The sequence below is a fragment of the Lepidochelys kempii genome, chromosome 1, assembly GCF_965140265.1.
Source record: "Lepidochelys kempii isolate rLepKem1 chromosome 1, rLepKem1.hap2, whole genome shotgun sequence".
In the NCBI taxonomy this organism is placed as follows: Eukaryota; Metazoa; Chordata; order Testudines; family Cheloniidae; genus Lepidochelys; species Lepidochelys kempii.
Window position 1 is genome coordinate 110,762,408 of NC_133256.1, and position 19,916 is coordinate 110,782,323.

Consider the following 19,916-nt stretch of genomic DNA (forward strand, 5'->3'; position numbering starts at 1 on the left):
GGTTACAGGGACAAACCATCCTGATGTGTAGAAAGAAGAGTAAATATGGCAGGCAACCAGCTTGGCTTAACAGTGAAATCCTTGCTGATCTTAAACACAAAAAAGAAGCTTACAAGAAGTGGAAGATTGGACAAATGACCAGGGAAAAATATAAAAATATTGCTCGGGCATGCAGGAGTGAAATCAGGAAGGCCAAATCACACCTGGAGTTGCAGCTAGTAAGAGATGTTAAGAGTAACAAGAAGGGTTTCGTCAGGTATGTTAGCAACAAGAAGAAAGTCAAGGAAAGTATGGGCCCCTTACTGAATGAGGGAGGCAACCTATTGAGAGAGGATGTGGAAAAAGCTAATGTACTCAATGCTTTTTTGCCTCTGTCTTCACAAACAAGGTCAGCCCCCAGACTACTGCACTGGGCAGCACAGCATGGGGAGGAGGTGACCAGCCCTCTGTGGAGAAAGAAGTGGTTCAGGACTATTTAGAAAAGCTGGACGAGCACAAGTCCATGGGGCCGGATGCGTTGCATCAGAGAGTGCTAAAGGAGTTGGCGGAAGTGATTGCAGAGCCACTGGCCATTATCTTTGAAAACTCATAGCTATCGGGGGAGGTCCCGGATGACTGGAAAAAGGCTAGTGTAGTGCCCATCTTTAAAAAAGGGAAGGAGGAGGATCTTGGGAACTACAGGCCAGTCAGCCTCACCTCAGTCCCTGGAAAAATCATGGAGCAGGTCCTCAAGGAATCAATTCTGAAACACTTAGAGGAGAGGAAAGTGATCAGGAACAGTCAGCATGGATTCACCAAGGGCAAGTCATGCCTGACTAATCTAATTGCCTTCTATGACAAGATAACTGGCTCTGTGGATGAGGGGAAAGCGGTGGACATGTTGTTCCTTGACTTTAGCAAAGCTTTTGGCACGGTCTCCCACAGTATTCTTGCCAGCAAGTTAAAGAAGTATGGGCTGGATGAATGGACTATAAGGTGGATAGAAAGTTGGCTAGATTGACGGGCTCAATGGGTAGTGATCAATGGCTCCTTGTCTAGCTGGCAGCCGGTATCAAGTTGAGTGCCCCAAGGGTCGGTCCTCAGGCCGGTTTTGTTCAATATCTTCATTAATGATCTGGAGGATGGTGTGGATTGCATCTTCAGCAAGTCTGCAGATGACACTAAACTGGGAAGAGAGATAGATACAGTGGAGGGTAGGGATAGGATACAGAGGAACCTAGACAAATTAGAGGATTGGGCCAAAAGAAATCTGATGAGGTTCAACAAGGACAAGTGCAGAGTCCTGCATTTAGGACGGAAGAATCCCATGCACCGCTACAGACTAGGGACCAAATGGCTCGGCAGCAGTTCTGCAGAAAAGGACCTAGGGGTTACAGTGGACGAGAAGCTGGATATGAGTCAACAGTGTGCCATTGTTGCCAAGAAGGCCAATGGCATTTTGGGATGTATATGTAGGGGCGTTGCCAACAGATCGAGGGACATGATCGTTCCCCTCTATTGGACATTGGTGAGGCCTCATCTGGAGTACTTTGTCCAGTTTTGGACCCCACACTACAAGGAGGATGTGGAAAAATTGGAAAGAGTCCAGCGGAGGGCAACAAAAATGATTAGGGGACTGGCACACATGACTTCTGAGGAGAAGCTGAGGGAACTGGGATTGTTTAGTCTGCGGAAGAGAAGAATGAGGGGGGATTTGATCGCTGCTTTCAACTACCTGAAAGGGGATTCCAAAGAGGATGGATCTAGACTGTTCTCAGTGGTAGCTGATGACAGAACAAGGAGTAATGGTCTAAAGTTGCAGTGGGGGAGGTTTAGGTTGGATATTAGGAAAAACTTTTTCACTAGGAGGGTGGTGAAACACTGGAATGTGTTACCTAGGGAGATGGTGGAATCTCCTTCCTTAGATATTTTTAAGGTCAGGCTTGACAAAACTGGCTGGGATGATTTAGTTGGGGATTGGTCCTGCTTTGAGCAGGGGGTTGGACTAGATGACCTACTGAGGTCCCTTCCAACCCTGATATTCTATGATTCCTAGGGAGGATCCAGATTGTCTCCACTTACATTTTGTGAAGCTTCCCTACTCCTCATTAAGTAGCTCTGAGCCTGGAAGACATGGTCTCTGTCCCACATGGCTTGCCACAACAGCCCCCAATCCTTCAAGTTGCTCTGCAGGGTCGGGGCCTACTTGGCCAAACAATACAAATAAGACACTGGGTGCCTCAGGGGATTGTTTTACATGTACAGAAACTATTAGTAAAGCAGCAGCTGAATCGTGACCCATATGTCACCTTTGCAAGATGTGATGATTTGCCGGGTTAATCTTAAAAGAACCTCCAGAAAAACACTGGCTACTCATTGGATCAGGCCCATGGGGTACGTCGACAACAAAAGGGTTGTGGAGTAAGGAGTGCTGCAACAGTGTCTTCCCTGATGGAACAAAGGTGGTGGGAGGCCAGGCCTGGAATAGCAAATGCTAGGTAGCGTATGTGCCACATGTCTCAAGAGCACAAGGGGAAAAGCCTTATAGGATCAGTCCAATTTCTGCTACTGCAGGGAGTGCAGCAGCATGCTTGCTTAATGATGGCAAGAAGTAGGGATGTTATGTGCCTGGCGGAGTGGAAAATTGTGGGGTAGGGGTGCTTTCAGGGGAAGAGGTCAAGGCTGCCCCCCCCACCACACTCTTCATGGGTTCTAGGCTTGTTGCTTCTTGGGCTGGAGTCCTGCCCATGGCATCGTCAGCTAGGCACAAGGAAGCGCTGGACACTTCTTAAGGCAAAAAAGAATGCAGCTGTGTAACTTCAGACCAAAAAGCCCCAGCACACCCTATTTCTAGAGAGTAAAGTAAAAGTGTGTGTGTGTGAGAGAGGCTTTAATTTCAAAGTTCTTTGGTTTCCCAACTTACTTCTCTAGAGGGTACAGTGGTATTGTGAAGGTTAATGTATTAATATTTGAGATTCTTGGATGGCTGGTACAATCAAAGCAGAAAATAACATTTTTATTAGTATGAAGGGAAAAACAACTTGTATTTCTTATGCTGGGGAAATAAGAAAATAGAGAAATCAAACGCTGTCAAATGATGTAATCTGTCAGTTTGATGTAGTCAAAATAGTTTTCCTTTTTCCTACTCTAGGGTTGCATTTTGCTAATATGTTGTTGTCTTTTGTGTTCAGCAGGCACCTCTGTCCCAAATTGCCTTTAGTTCTGCCCCTCCTCCTCAGATCTTGTACAATCCAGCCCAGCAGATCCTGACATATGCCAGTTTTTGTCCCTCTGCGGCCGCTATTCCTGCATATCCATCCTATCCTTTACCTTTCCAGGTAGAGTACAAAATGATATTTTTCTTGTTAATCCTCTTGAAAGCCAGATGCTTCTCTTTGGTATAAATCCTGCACTGCTAAATCTGTCTGCTGTGGGGTTTTGGGGGAGTTGGAGATGGAAGGGAAGATGGATTGGTTGCCTAAAACACAGACTCTCCTCTATTCTTACAGCAAAGGTCTGTTTTTAGATCTTCCCCCCAGGGTCCTTCATTGATCTTTATTATTTGTTCCTTGGTAGTGCCTAGGAACCCCGATCAAGGTCTCACGGTGTTAGGTGCTGCATTGATAAACAAAGACAATCCTTGCCCTGGAAACTCACTTTAGAGCAGACAGGACAGTAGTTGGACAAAACAGAGGAGTGGGGAAGGCTGGGAGGATGAGAAGCATAAATGAGACTGGTTTAGCAGAAAAGCAAAACTCCCCACGTTGCCTACTCAGTGCCAGATAGGAGTGATTTGTAAGCATGGCAACAGAGGTAGGTCTTAAGGAAGGATGATAAGGTGAAAGCATACATTTTTCCCCACGCATAGGGAACAGCCTGGGTTAATAATAGCATCAATAGCAGCATGAAGGGCCATGGCTCTCTATATGGGGTATTAATTTTGAAGCACGGTTCTCATGGTCACTAATCCTCTACTCGTTGAAACAAACTGAATCATAAAATGGCAATTGCCGGAGCATAATTTGAATTTTGAACAAGCATGGAGTGAGGAATTCGCTTTGGCACCTGGACTAGCAAAATTAGCCAAAGAAATCTAATCTGCTCCTCCATCTTTCCGCTGCTACCCTCTGGCTCCACAAAACAACCGGTCACCGCTCTGTAACTGTTGTTCTTTGAGATGTGATGCAGAGCTGTGAGCTGTGTCCAGGGGTGTGCACCTCAGCCACCAGGGCTGAAGAACTTTGCATAGCAGTGCCTGTTGTGGCAGCACTCGCTCCCTGTGGCCACAGCCCCTCCCCAGGCTGTAGAAGGGCAGCGCCACCCTGACCCCTTGAGTTCCTTCACCCCCCCCATGTCAGGAGTACAGCCTCCAATGCAGAGGAGATGGAGGGCAGAATAGAATAGACATCTGCCTCGCATCGCGAAGAGCAACATTTATGGGTAGATGACCATTCTTTCTTCTTCAAGTAGATGCAGCTGAGTATTCCATGTGAGGGGCTTCCCAAGCAGTGCTCGTAGGAGGTGGGGCTCAAGAGTCTATCTAAAGGAGGACTGCAGGATTGCCTTCCTGAAGTTTGCATCTGATCTGAATGCAGGCATAGTGGTTTGCAAAACTATGCACAGAGGACCAAGTGGCTGCCCTGCAAGTGTTGAATGTAGGGATGTCATTTAGAAATTCTGTTGACGTTGTCTGAGCTCTTGTGGAATGAGCTCATAGCTCTTGAGGAGGCATAGCCTGGGCTACTTCATATCCTGTCATGCTACAGGAAGTTATCCACCTGGAGATGGTCTGTGTCGAGACTGCTTGACTCTTCAGCTGTCCACATGTGAAACAAACAGATGAGGTGAGGAACAGAAAGGTTTCGTTCTATCCAGATAAAAAGCTAGACATCTCCTGACATCCAGTGTGTGAAGATGCTGCTTCTCTGGGGTTCAATGCAGCTTACGGAAGAACACTGGTAGATATCTAACTTGGTTCAAGTAAAACTGGGAAACCACCTGAGATAAAAACTTAGGGTCTAGCTGCAGGGTTACTTTGTTTCTGGAAAATGACCCATAAGGAGGTTCTGCCATCAAATCCTGCAACTCACAGACTCTTTGCAGATGTTATCATAGAATCATAGACTATCAGGGTTGGAAGGGACCTCAGGAGGTCATCTGGTCCAACCCCCTGCTCAAAGCAGGGCCAATCCCCAATTTTTGCCCCAGATCCCTAAATGGTCCCCTCAAGGATTGAACTCAAAACCCTGGGTCTAGCAGGCCAATGCTCAAATCACTGAGCTATCCCTCCCCCTCCTTATCACCCCAAGGAAGGCAGATTTCTGACACAGAAGAGGGAAGGAAGAAGTGTCAAGAGGCTCAAACGGAGATCCCGTAAGAGCTACTAAGAGTATTAAGTCCCACAAAGGAAACTGCTCTTTAACTGGTGGGTGGAGATGAGTGACTCCTTTCAAGCACCTCACTGCATGGGGTTTGAAAACACGGACTTCCCATTGATGGGCAGATGAAATGCTGGAATTGCAGCCAGGTGGAGTCCCAATTAACTAAATGCAAGACCAGAAGGCTGAAGGTGTAACAGGTACTCCAAATTGTCCTGGACACAAGGTAGCATCGGTTGAACTCCACAGGCTAATGATCATACCGAGAATTGCTTCCATTTGGCCGAACAGGAGATTGAGGATAAGTCTCATCTCTCCCTTGGGCTTTGGGACCAGGAAATACCAGGAGTAGAACCCCTGCCCCTGATGTTACAGGGGGACCTCCTGTATGGCTCCCAAAGCCAGTAAAAAGTGAACCTGCTCAAGGAGCAGTGTCTCATGAGGGAGTCCCTGAAAGGGGATGTGGTAGTGGGTGGGAAGAAGGGATGGAGAGGAACTGTACGGCATAACCCAGGGGTTCTTAAATGGGGTCATGACCCCTGAGGGAGTCACAAGGTTATTATGTAGGGTGTCACGAGGTCACCCTCCACCCCTAAACCCCGCTTCTCCTCCAACATTTATAATAGAGTTAGATATAAAAATGTGTTTTTAATGTAAAAGGGGGGTCATACTCAGAGGCTTGCTGTGTGAAAGGGGTCACCAATGCAAAAATTTGAGAACCATTGGCATAACCTGACCTGAAGGTGCCTAGGATGTAGATGTCTGTTGTGACAGAGTTCCAAACACTGTAAACCTGTCCCCGAACCTGTCCAACCTGTCCCCGAACAGGGGAGATGGGGGAGAGATTCCCACTGGACAGCTGTCCTGGACACACAAATCAAAATGGGTGTTCGCTAGGCACCAGGAGTGAGAGGTCCAGCTGGTTAAACCCTGAACCACAGGACCTTCTCTTTTGGGATCTGTGGCTCTTTATGGCATTGTCCTGCTGCTGCACAGGAAGGGACGATAGTCCAAAAAAACGCTGAGAGCTGTATTGCTGTTGCAGCCACTTACTGTTATAGTGGCGTCTCTTAACAGCTGGAATATATACTCCCAAAGCATGCAAAGTATCTCGGGATACCTCAATAGTCTGCCGCACATTGGGCGCGTTGGAATGAGGTACTTTTTCTCTGATCTCTTCGCCATAGGTGACCAATGGAAGGTGGGGTCTTTCAGAGGGCCTTTGCAGGCTCCTTGAGAGCCTCATTTAGTAGGAAGGCTACTCTCCCTGGAGCTGATGGTTGGAGAATACCCAGCAGCTTATGTGTGCTCTCCAGCAGGACTTCTGCCTGGATACCTGAGGTGTATAGCCGCTACCTTGGGAGTCCCTGGTATGCCTTAAACTAAGTCCTTGGGCACTGAGGAAGAGGAAGATTCCAGCACAATAGATTCATCCGGGGAGGACGAGGAGGCAGTTTGCTGTGCCAATGATGGATTCTATTCTTGCATCACAGGATCTGGCTGGAAGAGCTATATAGGTCCCAGGGGAATGGACTCAGCTGTCAATTGCAGCTGAGACGATATGGGAGCAGGAGTTACTGTCGCGACCAGTGATCACGTTCTTGAGAGTGACTTCAGGAACCGAGGCACATCCCAGAGATTCCAAGGAAGCCACTGGACAAATGCATAAGGCATTGGTGGCCAGCAGGCATTGGGCCAAGAACCACTGTCCCAACTGTGGAGCAGATGCTGATCTCAGTGTGAATAATGATCCAAGGGTGAGCTCTGGTGTGTATCCGACGAGGACAACCCTGACCTTGAGGAATCCCGGAGGTTCTGTGGCAACAAAGGAGAGCCAGCCCCGATGGGGCAAACAACCACTCAGACTCATTTGAAGCCCAGTCGGGAGGGAGCATCAGTGCCAAAGAGGGGTGGGGAATCAGCACCAGTGGCACCGAATGGGACATGCTCACACTTGGTACTGGCAGAGGCATCGGCACTGATTAAGGCACTGCACTTAATGATGGGATCTGCTGCCAAGACAATGATGGTGCTGAAGGATGCACCAACTTCAAGGAGGCCTTCTGTGCCAGTCCCAACCTCAAATCCACAGTCCACGGCTCAGGTGGTAGGAGCTGCAGGGTCAGCGTACCCAGCATCTCTGACACATAGCTAGAGGGTGCCAGGGGCACAATGGAGGATGAGCTGGTAGACGCCATAGCACTGGAGAACTCATGAACTAGCAGAGAGTCCAGGATGGAGAGGCAAAGCAGGTCCAATGCCAGCTCATATGCCATCAGTATGGAGACCATCAGTACTGGTGCCAACTTCATTGGTACCAGACTCAATGGATGTCCCATGGCCAGAACCGAGTCAACAGTACAGGGCCTTGCTGCTCACCACATGGTACCGAGGAGCAGGTGAATGGACCTGCTCCATCCCACATGCCAGAGGGAGTGCAGTGCTGGTCAGCACTCCTCCTGGAAGAGGAGGAGGAATCTCATTGAGCCCTGGAATGGTTCTGGCTCATTTTATGAGATCTCTTCCTGGCCAGAGGGGAGTGAATGACCCCTTTTCCTCTTGGGGGAGACGCCAGAGACTAAGCGCAGAGTGGCATCATTTGCCAGATCTGAAGGTGACCACCTATCAGATGAGGGTCTCAGAGCCAAAGTGGGCCTCATGGCCTGTTCCAGAAGATGCTGCTTCAACCACAAGTCCTCTTTGTGACTGACTTGCAGAGGGAGCCACTCTCTTTAATGTGTCCTTCAACAAGGACCTGCTGTGGGGGTTGCTCTTGGGGATGGCCCCCCTCCAAGATGAAAAATGCTTGAACCCTGGTGAGGGCATCACGCAAGGCTGCCAAACAACACTTAAACTAAGCCTAAGGTACTAGTCAGAAAACTGAGAGTGAAAGTGGGAGGTGAAGACACCATAAAGCTCTGACTCTAGTCACGATCAGTGAGAAGGAACTGAGGGGTCGGGCTGGTGCTGCCCTTACGCAACCAGGGGAGGGGCTATGGCCACAGGGCATAAGCGCCGCCCCTGCGGGTACTGCTAGGCAAAGTTCTTCGTCTCTGGTGCAGAGGGCATGCGCACACGCACAGAGAATTCACAGCTGCATCTACTTGAAAAGCTAATGTTTGATCCTTTGCTGCTGCCCTGAAATCCTCGACATTCCCTGCTCCATCTGTGACTACTGGCTCCCTCACCTTTCTGCATTTCCGTGCCATTGGCCTTTGACAAGAGCAGGGTTTAAAAAACAAATGCCCTTGAGTTTGCTGTCCTGCTGGTGTTTCTCTGGTGATCTAGCCCTTCCTTTAAATGATAGATTAACTGCTGCATGGGGCAACAGCAGAGCAGTACAGTGTAAAGTCAGCAAAGGCCTAATGGAAAGGAAGATCTTGTGGGTAAAGCTCAGGACTGGTCTTGGGGCCCTGAAGTCAGCTCCTAGCTCTGCCACTGACCTTAGGCACATCACTTAATTTCTGTACCTTATTTCCTTTCTACAGATGAGGAACCAATTAATAACTCTGTTCCTCGCAGGGGTGTTGTGCAGATAAAAATTAACTAATGTTGGTGAAGTGCTCAGATACTACAATGATGAAGGCCAGGAAAGTAAAGTAATAAGCACCACATAAAAGCCTGCATGCCTGAAAATGATACCCTACAATCTTAGAACTTCAGATTCTGAAAACTGAATATGGTCATTTAATTCACCACAATTACTCTTGTGTGTATTATAGACTGTAATGTGCTAGAGAGAGTCTAGTAATCAGGGCTCATTTTCAGCTGGCAATGGACCTATGACTTTCTAAAGATTATCATTAAGTTCAAATCAGTATGAGCTGGTGTGAGGAACAACTAAAAGATATGACAAAGAAAATAACTAAACTGAAGAGATGCATATTAAGTATTTAGTGTTCTGCCACATAAAAACCCCCTCACCTTTCAAAAATAAATGTCACTATTTTATCCAAAATTCTTCAATGTTTTAAAAAAAAACTACTTTATATTTTTCCTATATTGTTAAATATTTTTGGAAGTGTGTTCATTTGCCTTTTCATGACAATCAGAGGCAGGAACCACCTGCACACCAGGAGAGATCAGATACAAGCTTTAGCCTCCACAGATGGAAGCTATTAATCCTTCTGGAAAAAAACAACCTTGCTCCATGTATGAGATAATCAAATTGCTGTGTGGAGGGAATTAGTTACAGCACTAGTATAAAGGCTTATGTATGTGAGCAAACTCACGATTGGTGAAGATGTTCAGAGCAGGCTCTCTAATAATCATTTCCATTTTGGGACATTTTATAAATAATCTGTTCTGAAATGGCCAAATTCTTAGACATTACCCACCTCCACTACTGAGTAAATCTTTAGTCCTAACCCAAAGCTTAGCTCACATTTCCAGAAAGCAAAAATGACAGTTACCACCTACTGGTCTCCTTTTACATATAAACCTAATCAAATTGAGGGTGCCATGTTAGTTATTTGTATAGGCAGTTTTGACAATTTTGCTCATGTTCTCAGTCCCATTTTCAAAAGTGACATAGGGCGAGATGTACAAAGGGATGTGGAAGTTGCAATGCTGAGCATTGCAGTGTCTAACTCCTCACCTCCACTTGAGGTGCCCAGGCTCCCATGCAATGAAAGGGGAGTTTTCTACCTCAGAAAGGGATCTTCAGAGAGCTGAGTTGGAAGCTGGCTCCACAGCAGGAGTCTAGTAGCCCGGAGAGTCATGGATCCTGCTGGCATTCTCAAGGCTTCCAGGCTCCTTGCTACAGGGCCAAGGCTCCCAGCTCATGCAGATACCCTTGAAGCCCTGAAGCCACCCAGACTTTCCAGGAGTACCTGCTGCAGAGTTTGGAGCCTAACAGTGATGCTGCCACCCAGGGGTTAGGGCACTAATGTGGGAGACACGCATTCAGGCAGAGCAGGGATCTGAAGTTGGGTCTCACACATCTTAGCTGAGTGCCCTAACCGCTAAGTCGAGACACACACACCTGTCTTTTGTGTGGGGCCAGACTCTGTGGGTGTGCTCAGAGTTAGAGGCCGAAAGAGACAGAGTTGCCATGGGTAGGTATATGCAAAGCCACCTAAGCACTAGGTGGAGTGGTTTGTGGACTTAGCCCTTGGGAGCTTAAGTAAGTCCCAGTGAGTCTCTATGAGACCTAGACTCACAAGGGATCCTCAAAGGTATTTAGGCACCTAACTCCCATTGACTTCTAGAGGCCTAAATACATTTGAGGATCTGGGCCTAAGTTCCTAACTCTGGAAAATGGGATTTTGACATGGGGTTAAATTATTAAAAGTGCCTGTCTCTGGTTGGTTAAGTAACAGCTAAAAATTCAGGGACTAGACCTCAGTCTACACTGCGCTAATCTCAACCGTGGAAGAGCTAGAGGAGAATCATATTGTTATAAAAAGGTAGAATGTTATTTTTGAAAACAAACTGTTAAACTGTCAATAAAAGCTCCTTGTTTTGCCTCTTATTTCCATATCCACAAGCAGAGACCAGTAAAAAAAAAAAATGGTGACAGGGGAAGTTTATATTTTACACAGCTATAAGCCAGAGTTTTTTTATTTACTATGTTAGAGCTATTTCTAAAATTGGCTTAGAGCACAGTTTACTCTCTAATGCAGAGGTGGGCAAACTACAGCCCGCAGGCCATATCCGGTCCATGGGACTGTCCTGCCTGGCCCTTGAGCTCCCGGCCTCTCCCCCGCAGCCTCAGCTTGCCATGCCGCCAGCGCTCTGGGCAGAGGGGCTGTACGCTCCTGCTGGGCAGTGTGAACAGCCAGGTGTACTGTATTAAATTTCTCCCTGTAAGCATGGGCTACTTATGGCGCACAAGGACTGGCAGCTGTAAGTAGTACACTGTATAGGGCAATTTAATACACTACACTCGGGTAGGGAAGGCTGTGTCTCCCAACAGCCAGCTCCTGCCCCCTGAGAAATCTCCACCCATCCAACCCCCCCGCTCCCTGTCCTCTGACAGCCGCAACCCCTATCCACACCCCCGACCCTGACAGGCTTCCTAGGACTCCCACACCTATCCAACGACCCCCCCCCCCCCCGCCCCTTATCCAGACTCTTACCATGGTGCTCAGAGAACAAGGACTGGCAGCCATGAGTAGCACATTCCTCTGGGGAGCAGTTTAATACACTACATCTGGCCCTCAATAGTTTCCAACTCCTGATGGGGCCCTCAGGCCAAAAAGTTTGCCCACCCCTGTGCTAATGCTACAGCAGAGGCGGGCAAACTTTTTGGGCCAAGGGCCACAGAGGGATGGGGAAATTGTATGCAGGGCAGGGGGTTGGCGTACGGGATGCAGAAACTGGTTCAGGGCAAGGGATTGGGACAGAGGAGGTGTATGAGGGAGCTCAGGGAAGTGGGTTGGGGTGCTGGGTGTAGCAGGGGTGCAGGAGGGTTGCGAGGTACAGGCAGGGGGCTTAGGGCAGAGAGTTGGGGGGCAGGATGGAGGAGGGATTTGGGCTCCGGCCTGGTGCCACTTTCCGAAAGCAGCTCCGGGGTGGCAGCGTGCCTGCCTGCCCTGGCCCCATGCAGCGCCTCTCCAGGAAGTGGCCGGCACCACATCCCTGCACAGCCCCTGGGGCCACAGGGCCCCACACCTCCAGGTACTTCTCCCATTGGCCGTGGTTCCCTGTTCCCGGCCAATGGGAGCTGTGCCTGCAGGCAAAGACGACACACAGAGCCCTCCCCCCCAGCCCCAGGGACATGGTGCCAGCTGCTTCTGAGAGCAGCACGGGGCCTGCAGCACTAAAGGGGGCAATCCCGTGGGCCGGATCCAGCCCACAGGCCCTAGTTTGCCCACCCCCACGTAGAGAGTAGAATACCAGATCTGAGATCCATAGTGCTGCTCAAAGGAAAAACTTACCTAGGTGCAATGGTTACCGGTATACCACTATTCTAGAAAATTATGGATGCTTTTTAAAATGTTAAGTAGCTGGGACAGTGGCATTTGCTTGTCAGATTTTGCATTTCCCTTATCTTGAAAATAGCTTCTTTTTTTTTTAATTGAAAAATTTCAGGGTCTTTGAATCTGAGCACTTCAGAGCTGAGCACTCAACACTTCAGCTGATACCCTTCGAATGGCAGGTGATTAACATCTGAGGGTCAAGGATGAAATCAATGGCAAAACTCCTATTTAAAATAGTGTCAATGTGCCATTTTGTTTTTAAAAAAGTGGGTGAAGCATTAATTGTTGAAGATGGGCTGCTTTCCTCACTCCAGCCCAAGTCTAAAGGAGCTGGAGAATTACAGTCCAGTCAGTCATACGTCACACACACAGGGGCCATAAAATGGATCAGAGAATAGGCATCCTATACTGAAATAAGATATTGTGGGTCAGGTTGAACCTTACTTAAACTCTTATGACTTCTACCCCTCATTTAAAATAGCTGTAAGGTGGAGGTGTTTGGCTGTCTAAGACACAAGGGGCATGTGAGCCTGCCCAGTAATTTGGAGTGTGTGGGCAGAGGATTCCATGGTGGGGTGGCGGCGGGGGGGTGGGGGTGAGTGAAGAAGCACAAGAGCGACATGCAGACAGAGCTGGGAGCACAAGCCTGGATAAAGTCTAGAGAGCGCTTTTTTGGGGGTGGGGAGGTTGCTGGCTGAAAGAGGTTTTGGTATTGAGAACAAGGATGCTGTCCTGGTGTTTGGTTGGTCCTCTGTTCATGGAAATAGAATTTTGTACATTGTTTGTAGACAAACAAGAGTGCATCAAAGATACCAGACTCTACCACCCGTTTCTCCTCACAACTGCAACAATACACAGAGCTCTGAACTTTTGACTAACTTATATATATTATTATTATTACCCTCTCTTGATCTCAAATGCCTACAGCCCTAGGATCATTTCCAGGTAGCAATATGAATTTTAAATAAACAGCTGCATAGCCCTTAAAGCCCACTCAGCTATACTGACTTACCAGGGGGACTAGAGCATCCTCTCTCACAAAAATAGTGTTTTATTAAGTTGCCTTGATAGAGGGTGAAATGCAGGCATAAAACTTATATGAAGACTAACTTAAGTGATAAGTGTCAACGGTCTCACAGTCACAGTGATAATGTGTGTGTTACCACCACCACAGGGATGTGCACCTTACAGATGCCTGAGAGGTTTAATGGTACATACCATACACATGTAACACAGTATATCTGCAAACATGTCTGTAATCCCTTACTGAAGATTGAATTTTTTCTTTGTTTAATTACAGCCTGCAAGCCATTTTCCAGCATCATCATCTACTGATATTTCTTTATCGGATGATACTCAGCCTCCATCTCAGTCCAGCTCAAACTATGGTCTCCCACCCAATGCCCCGCCACTATACACACCAACTTACTTCCTGCCAGAAGAAAAGCCTCCACCCTATGCACCCTAGAACATAGAATTACATTGTAACTGATTTTTTTTTTAAAAAAAGACATCTTTGGAAACACTGAGCTGCACAGGCAGCAGACTATTAAGGAAACCATTTTGTGTTCTATGATTGTTCTACTTTTAACCCCAACTCACTGTGAGCTAACCGGAATCCTGGAAACCGTGTCACCAGAGGAAGGTATCTGTCACCACACAGTTTGCATGTAGTCAATTGGGACATTATTGTCTGGCTAACATGAGCATGATTTTCTCTCTTAGCATAATACAGGATGACTTTTTTTTCCACTAGAAGAAACAAATAAAAAACACTTTGGATACTTGGTTCCATTTTCATAAACCAGTACAGAGTGATTTAGAACTATTATAGTCTGGTGGATACAAGTGGGTAGTCTGGATTGAAAGAAACCAGATTTTCTTTCCCTTATACTATTCAGTTAATAGCCCCTTTTTGGTAAAAATGTTGTTCCAATAAATACTGTGAGACAGTTATTGACAATAAAATATGCTGTGTTTGCATATTTTTACTGAACCTAAGTTGGTGTACACATCACAAGAAAGGGGAAGCAAAATTCAGAGGTCAAGATGCCACTTAGTATTGTCCTATTCTGAAAAGTAAGGTACAAATATAAAATTTTATTTGAACAGGGCTGTTTTAATTGTTTGAAATGTGTACCAGTCCAGCTAATGCTAATAATGATAAAATGTCATATCAGTGAGCTGGAAATTGCACCTTTAGCTAAATATTTAACATGTATATACTACTTAGTACAGTATTGAACTCTGTATTTTTCCATATACTGTAAAAGGCAGATGAGATGGTGGCAAATGATTCCTTTTCTAGTAAAAATGGAAACTAAAATGCTGTACGTTGACCTAAATTATTATATAAAAAGAGACTTGTCCAGTAGTTTTGAAGCTGCTGCAATGCATTAGTGAATACTCAGAGTATTCCTTTTTTGGGGGGGTGGGTTTCCTAGCCAACCTCCCACTACAGAGAATTTAAAAATACATATACACACAGTAACTCCTGTGGAGGTAGCATCCAAAGGAAAGACATGATCTTGTACTCCCTCTACTGGATAAGTAGCAAGCACTATTCTTAGCTCTATGCTGCCATAATCAGTGATGACAGTGCTTAAACAAGGATGAAAATATTAATTCATGACCCCGAGTTGCTGATTCCTCCTGCAGCACCCCTAGGGCCTCAGTGTTCTTTGCCACACCAGGACTATGGAACAGCACAGGAAATGTAGTTTGCTCCATGGACCTACCTCATTGGGCAGCAATTAATCCAGTGCCACACTGGAAACTTAAAAAAAAAGTTTCCCCAACAGTCAAAGTGCAAAATGGGAAGGGAGACATATTTTATCCTTAAGCTTTTAAGCAGTTGTTACAATTAAAAAAAAATCTATTAAGAATATTAGATTGCTTTCCTTCACAGGATGTGAACATTTGAACAGCTGAAGTCACACCAAAAGATCATAAAATTATGTAGTAAGTTTCCATCCATCAATGAGTTTTCTATTGATGTACTGATGTACAAAAAAAAGGAATTCAATACAAAATATGAAACGTTATTCAAAATGCACCAGAGAAACCTACCTATTCAGTTCAGAATGGTTTCTTAAAAGGATCAGGGCTAGATTTTACCCCATTGAAGAAGGCCCAGGGAAATAACTTGCAGGAGCAAGGCAAGCAGAATTTTGGCACTCAAGCTAAAAAAAAAAAAAAAAAAAATTTTAAGCAAGGCGGAAAGAAGGGTAAGTTACTTTCAAAACACATGAGCTAATGATTTTAGTTTATCTAAGTGCTTGGATTTCCATGACTGTATAACAAAGACAACAAACAGTTCAGTTCCTCAGTCACAAAATAAACTGCACATATATCCAGTTTTGTATAATGTGAATTTTGGCTGGTTAGAAGGATAGAAGACACACGGTGTGAACCTTAAGATTTAGAATGGACCAACACCATTAACTTCAGTGGTTTAGTGAACTATATGAACTGCTTCAAAAGGGAGGGTGGGGGGAAATGGAGATTTCACTTTTTCTGTATAATTGATTGAGGAGGAAGGTATGTCTCCTATTCTGACTTCTCACTGCTGCCAGTTAGAAAACAAAGGTATGTGGAAGAAACCAACCTATCACCTTCTCCCCCAGTCTGCGCACCACTGTATAGCATTACAGATGTCATCAGTTTAGAAATAATACACATTCCTATATTCTCCATATTTTTATACTGTAAATCATAACGTTTTGTCCACACAAAATAGGTGTATAAAGTCTTTTCACACACAAATAATTGGAGCAATTTTTGCATCAAAATGATGCATTTCCCATGTATGTCAATTATTTCAATTAACTTTTTTAAGCACAGTACGCTGTTACAGTCCCTTTCACATAATATCGAATGTGGAATTAAAGCACCACCTCATACCACAAAATTCTTATTTCCAGTATCCAAGATATTTCTGGCACTATAAATATAACCATTGGCATTAACAAAGGTTACACAGATTTGTGACTCACATATGCCACACAGCTATTTGTTTGGGAAGTACTGCAGGAATAACACAAATGCTAGAGGTGAAACTGTTTTGCTAGCAGGTGCTCTTTGAAAAGAACAGTGCTTAAACTGGGTTTTGTTCCTCCAATGAGTAAGAAGTGTCAGATGTCTTCCAAGCGTGTGCTGTTTTCTTTAGAGCTACTTCAAGTTGCAAGGATGGGATATTGATGTAGGAAAAGACCTGAAATGACCAGAAAAACAATACAATAGAGAATCACCATAGGCTACGATACCTGTAGCATTCCCCAGTAAGGCTGAAAATGAGAAACCTGAATAAAACCTTTCTTAGGTCCTAATCATGTCACCAGTTGATCCATCATCATCTCCTAACAGAAGCAGCATCCGGAGTATTTGGATTTCCCTCCCCCCATTCCTCAAAAGGTAAGACAAATTAAATTATTACTGGTATACATGACCTATTCACCTTCCTCCTGTAAGCAAGTCTCCTTTTTCATTTACTTTTAGTGAATAAATATCCTTCAGAACTTTCATCTGGTCCCCTTTGAATGTGCATGGACTTCTGCTATTTGGCCTTCTTTAAAGCACAAAAGGCTTGATGCCTGACTCTAAAGCAGCAGACCTGACCTCTTCAGTCTTGCTGCATCACCCTTGACCGTCTGGCTCAGAGAACCAGTCAGTCTTGATGTTGCATTATCTAGTGGCTATATACAGTACAGTTGCCATAGCCCTCTTCCAAACACATTTAGCAGTAAGGATTTTTTTCCCCATGGGATACTTTATCTGGTTGCCCATCCTTTTCTGGGGAAAGTTCTATCTGAATACTTGGACTACAACTGTGGGCAAAGTTGGAGGTTATTAGGTTAATCTGTTGACTCTCTCTCTAGCTTTGACCAGGTAAAACACTGTATACAAGTGCTACAGAATATCTATAAAAATATTAGTAAACTTGGATCTGTGCCATACTGACCCTTGCAAGCCCCAGAAGTCATTTTTCTGACTCTATTTGTAAAATAATTTGTCACCTAATGAATCTAGAGTTTATTAAAAAAAAATTCCTTGAACAAAAAGAAAATCTCATATCAAAATACTGGCATACCCAGTGTTATTTGCACTATGCATGAAATTCTAGCTGTACTCCAAGATATCCTTATCCATAAAATGTTTGAATTCTAACCATAACAAGATATTAATCACTCTCAATTTGTTACTCTAATTTGATGCAAAATATGGGCCAAGTGCTGCATGCTTTCAAGTGTCTCTGGAGAAATTCTAATCATCCTAAAATCCCCTGGATGACATCATCTCAAGAGATGCTCAGCACCTTGCAGGAGCTGTCCCCATGCTAGTAACCTCTCTGGAGACTAGCAATAGCTGAAAGTGAGTAGGCAAAACGGACACTAAAATTTGCACAGAGCCAGTGTGCAGCAGTGAGAAAGATAGTCTGATCTGCCTCAAACAGTGTTGGCAAAGCCTACCGTGTCTATCCTGAAGAGCCCTTACTGGTAAGCATGGAAATTCACACACTTTGTTCTCTTGGCACTCAACACTCTGGTGAATAAGCCCATACACATTCTCAGCCACACAGCTATTCAGCCTGGGTAGTTCACACTTAATCACAAAGCCTCAGTGCTCCTATAGGCTCATGGTGAGTGAGCCAGCCTAAAAATTAAGTAGCAAAAGTTACATCACTGCATGATATTCCCTGTTCTTGATATATTTTTCATCACTTGCTTCACTGATTACTGACATAAGACACTTTGGCTTCTACCTGAGCTAGGCTTTCCTTTTAATTGTTTCCTGCTGACCCAATTTTTCCTCACACTTTCAAGTTCTCCATTGATGTAGAGCTTTTTCTAAAGGTTGTGACTGAACCTGTCATCTCTGGAGAGAGCATGTTACAAAACAAATCCTAAAAACCACACCCACACATCTCCCCCGCCACCTAAAAATGAGCTTGCTCGCTAGTCTAGAGCCCACTTACAGTTTTTCAGAGGCCAATGAACACACTAGTCACTGAAATATTAATAAAATGTCATCAGCTCTGCAAATCATCCACAGTCTGAAATCATAGCCCCAAGAGACAATCTCAGTGCAGTTAAGAAGTTTTATGTAAATATTTTATTTTCATATTTTGTAAATCAGAAAGCAATGATTGGTAATAAAAATAATACAGCAATATTATTTTTCTTCCAGTTCACACTGACATATTACCAGGTTTTCTGCATTACAGCTATCCATCAGTCTTTTTACAGTCTTAACATTCACTTTAGGTATCATCTTCAGTTTTGGATGATTAATCTTAGTCTTCTGAACTATTTACAAATATATTACAAACTCTAAACCTCAAAGCAAAGAAATATTTCAATAATCAATTTGACTCGTGAGGATCAGTAGCGCCTACATAACTTCAGTGTTGGAGAGAAACTATACACATAGTGCGGGAAGTCTGAATAATTTATGTCTTAAAAAAAGCATGGAAAGTTTTTTATATAAAACTTTTACATTGCAGTGGTACCTATTGACCAGTCTCAGTTGGAGGACAAGAATGTGATGTGATGTCACTGTGCTTGTAAAAAGCCTCATCTAAGTCCAGTGCCTTATTATTCATCTTCACAGTCATGCAACCATGGTAGAATGCAGTGACTGGAGTGGAAGTGACAGGAACATCTGTGTAAAAGCAGAAGAACATTTCTTTAACTTCCTTAAATTTCAATAAACACCATCCCTACCAAGTTTAGATGACTGGTACTTGGATTAATTCTAATACATTCCCATTTCCTCTCCCCCATTCTGTACCCTTCCTTTCCACCCTCACGGTAAGCAGAATGCAAGAACACTTTGTTTCATGTTAAGGGCCTTTTTCTGAAGGGACCTCACATAAGCTTCCATTTCTACACACACAGAAAGAGGTCACAGGCCAGATCCCCAGCTGGTGTAAATCAGCGTAGGTCCACTGACTTCAATAGAGGTATGCCAGTTTACATCAGCTGAGGGTCTGGTCCCACATTTTGAACATTAGACCCTCATTGCTTTTCCATTTCAACTTAGACTCAGACTTTAAGGCCAGAAGAGATCATTGTGATCATTTAGTCTGACCCCCTGCATACCACAGGCCACAAAGCCTCACCCACCCACTCCTGTACCAGACCCACAGCCCCTGCTCTAACAACAGATGCAGATTTTGCATCTGTTATTCTGGCAGCAGTGGCACTGGAATGGGGGGACTAGGGCCCTTCCACTTTTCGCCATGGGTCCCCTGCCAGGCCAGCAGCTGTAGCCCAGGCAGCAGGGGATGCCGCACCACAGACCTTCTACCTGCCCAGGGTAGGAGGCCTGAGAACAGCCCCCAGCCCAGGTCCCCATCCCTGGGCCCACCACCCAGGGCAGGTGGAAGTTCCACAGTGCCTCACAGCTGCCTAGCTGCGCATCTTTTAGCATGGCTGGGCTGCGGCGCTGAGGCCCCGTCCCCCGGCCGGAGCAGGTCGGCGTAAGAGCCACGCGGGCAGCTGTGGGGATCTGCGAACCAGAGTTCAACTCTACCTTGAATGGTCCCTTAAAATGTGCTGTCTAGTTATGCTAAACAATCTGTTCCACCCTGCACTGAGCTGTGATGCTGGAAGTACCTTTCCCAGACCGGAAGAAG

At 45.4% G+C, this 19,916-nt stretch overlaps 2 protein-coding genes across 24 annotated transcripts in view; one reads left to right on the forward strand and one right to left on the reverse strand.

Annotated features, from left to right (window-relative positions):
- The window catches only part of TMEM255B (transmembrane protein 255B), a 111,851-nt gene extending 96,364 nt beyond the window's left edge, over nucleotides 1-15,487 (forward strand). For 5 of the 14 annotated variants that reach the window (XM_073350622.1, XM_073350629.1, XM_073350610.1 and 2 more), the window contains 2 exons: nucleotides 3,171-3,317; nucleotides 13,581-15,487. In XM_073350622.1, the coding sequence (XP_073206723.1) occupies nucleotides 3,171-3,317; nucleotides 13,581-13,748 (315 nt within the window). In that variant the 3' untranslated portion in view covers nucleotides 13,749-15,487. Of the gene's footprint in view, nucleotides 1-3,170; nucleotides 3,318-4,446; nucleotides 4,824-12,392; nucleotides 12,460-13,580 lie in introns of those variants that run through there. The other 9 variants (XM_073350614.1, XM_073350645.1, XM_073350659.1 and 6 more) reach the window with 7 other exon arrangements.
- The window catches only part of GAS6 (growth arrest specific 6), a 155,281-nt gene that overhangs the window by 61,445 nt on the left and 73,920 nt on the right, over nucleotides 1-19,916 (reverse strand). For 8 of the 10 annotated variants that reach the window (XR_012159653.1, XR_012159654.1, XR_012159659.1 and 5 more), the window contains 2 exons: nucleotides 18,789-18,940; nucleotides 15,350-16,493 (listed from right to left, as the gene is read on the reverse strand). Coding sequence is in view for 2 of the 10 variants with exons in the window: in XM_073350599.1 (XP_073206700.1) it covers nucleotides 18,789-18,940 (152 nt within the window). In the remaining 8 variants the exon portion in view is untranslated. Of the gene's footprint in view, nucleotides 1-15,349; nucleotides 16,494-18,370; nucleotides 18,941-19,916 lie in introns of those variants that run through there. The other 2 variants (XR_012159655.1, XM_073350587.1) reach the window with 2 other exon arrangements.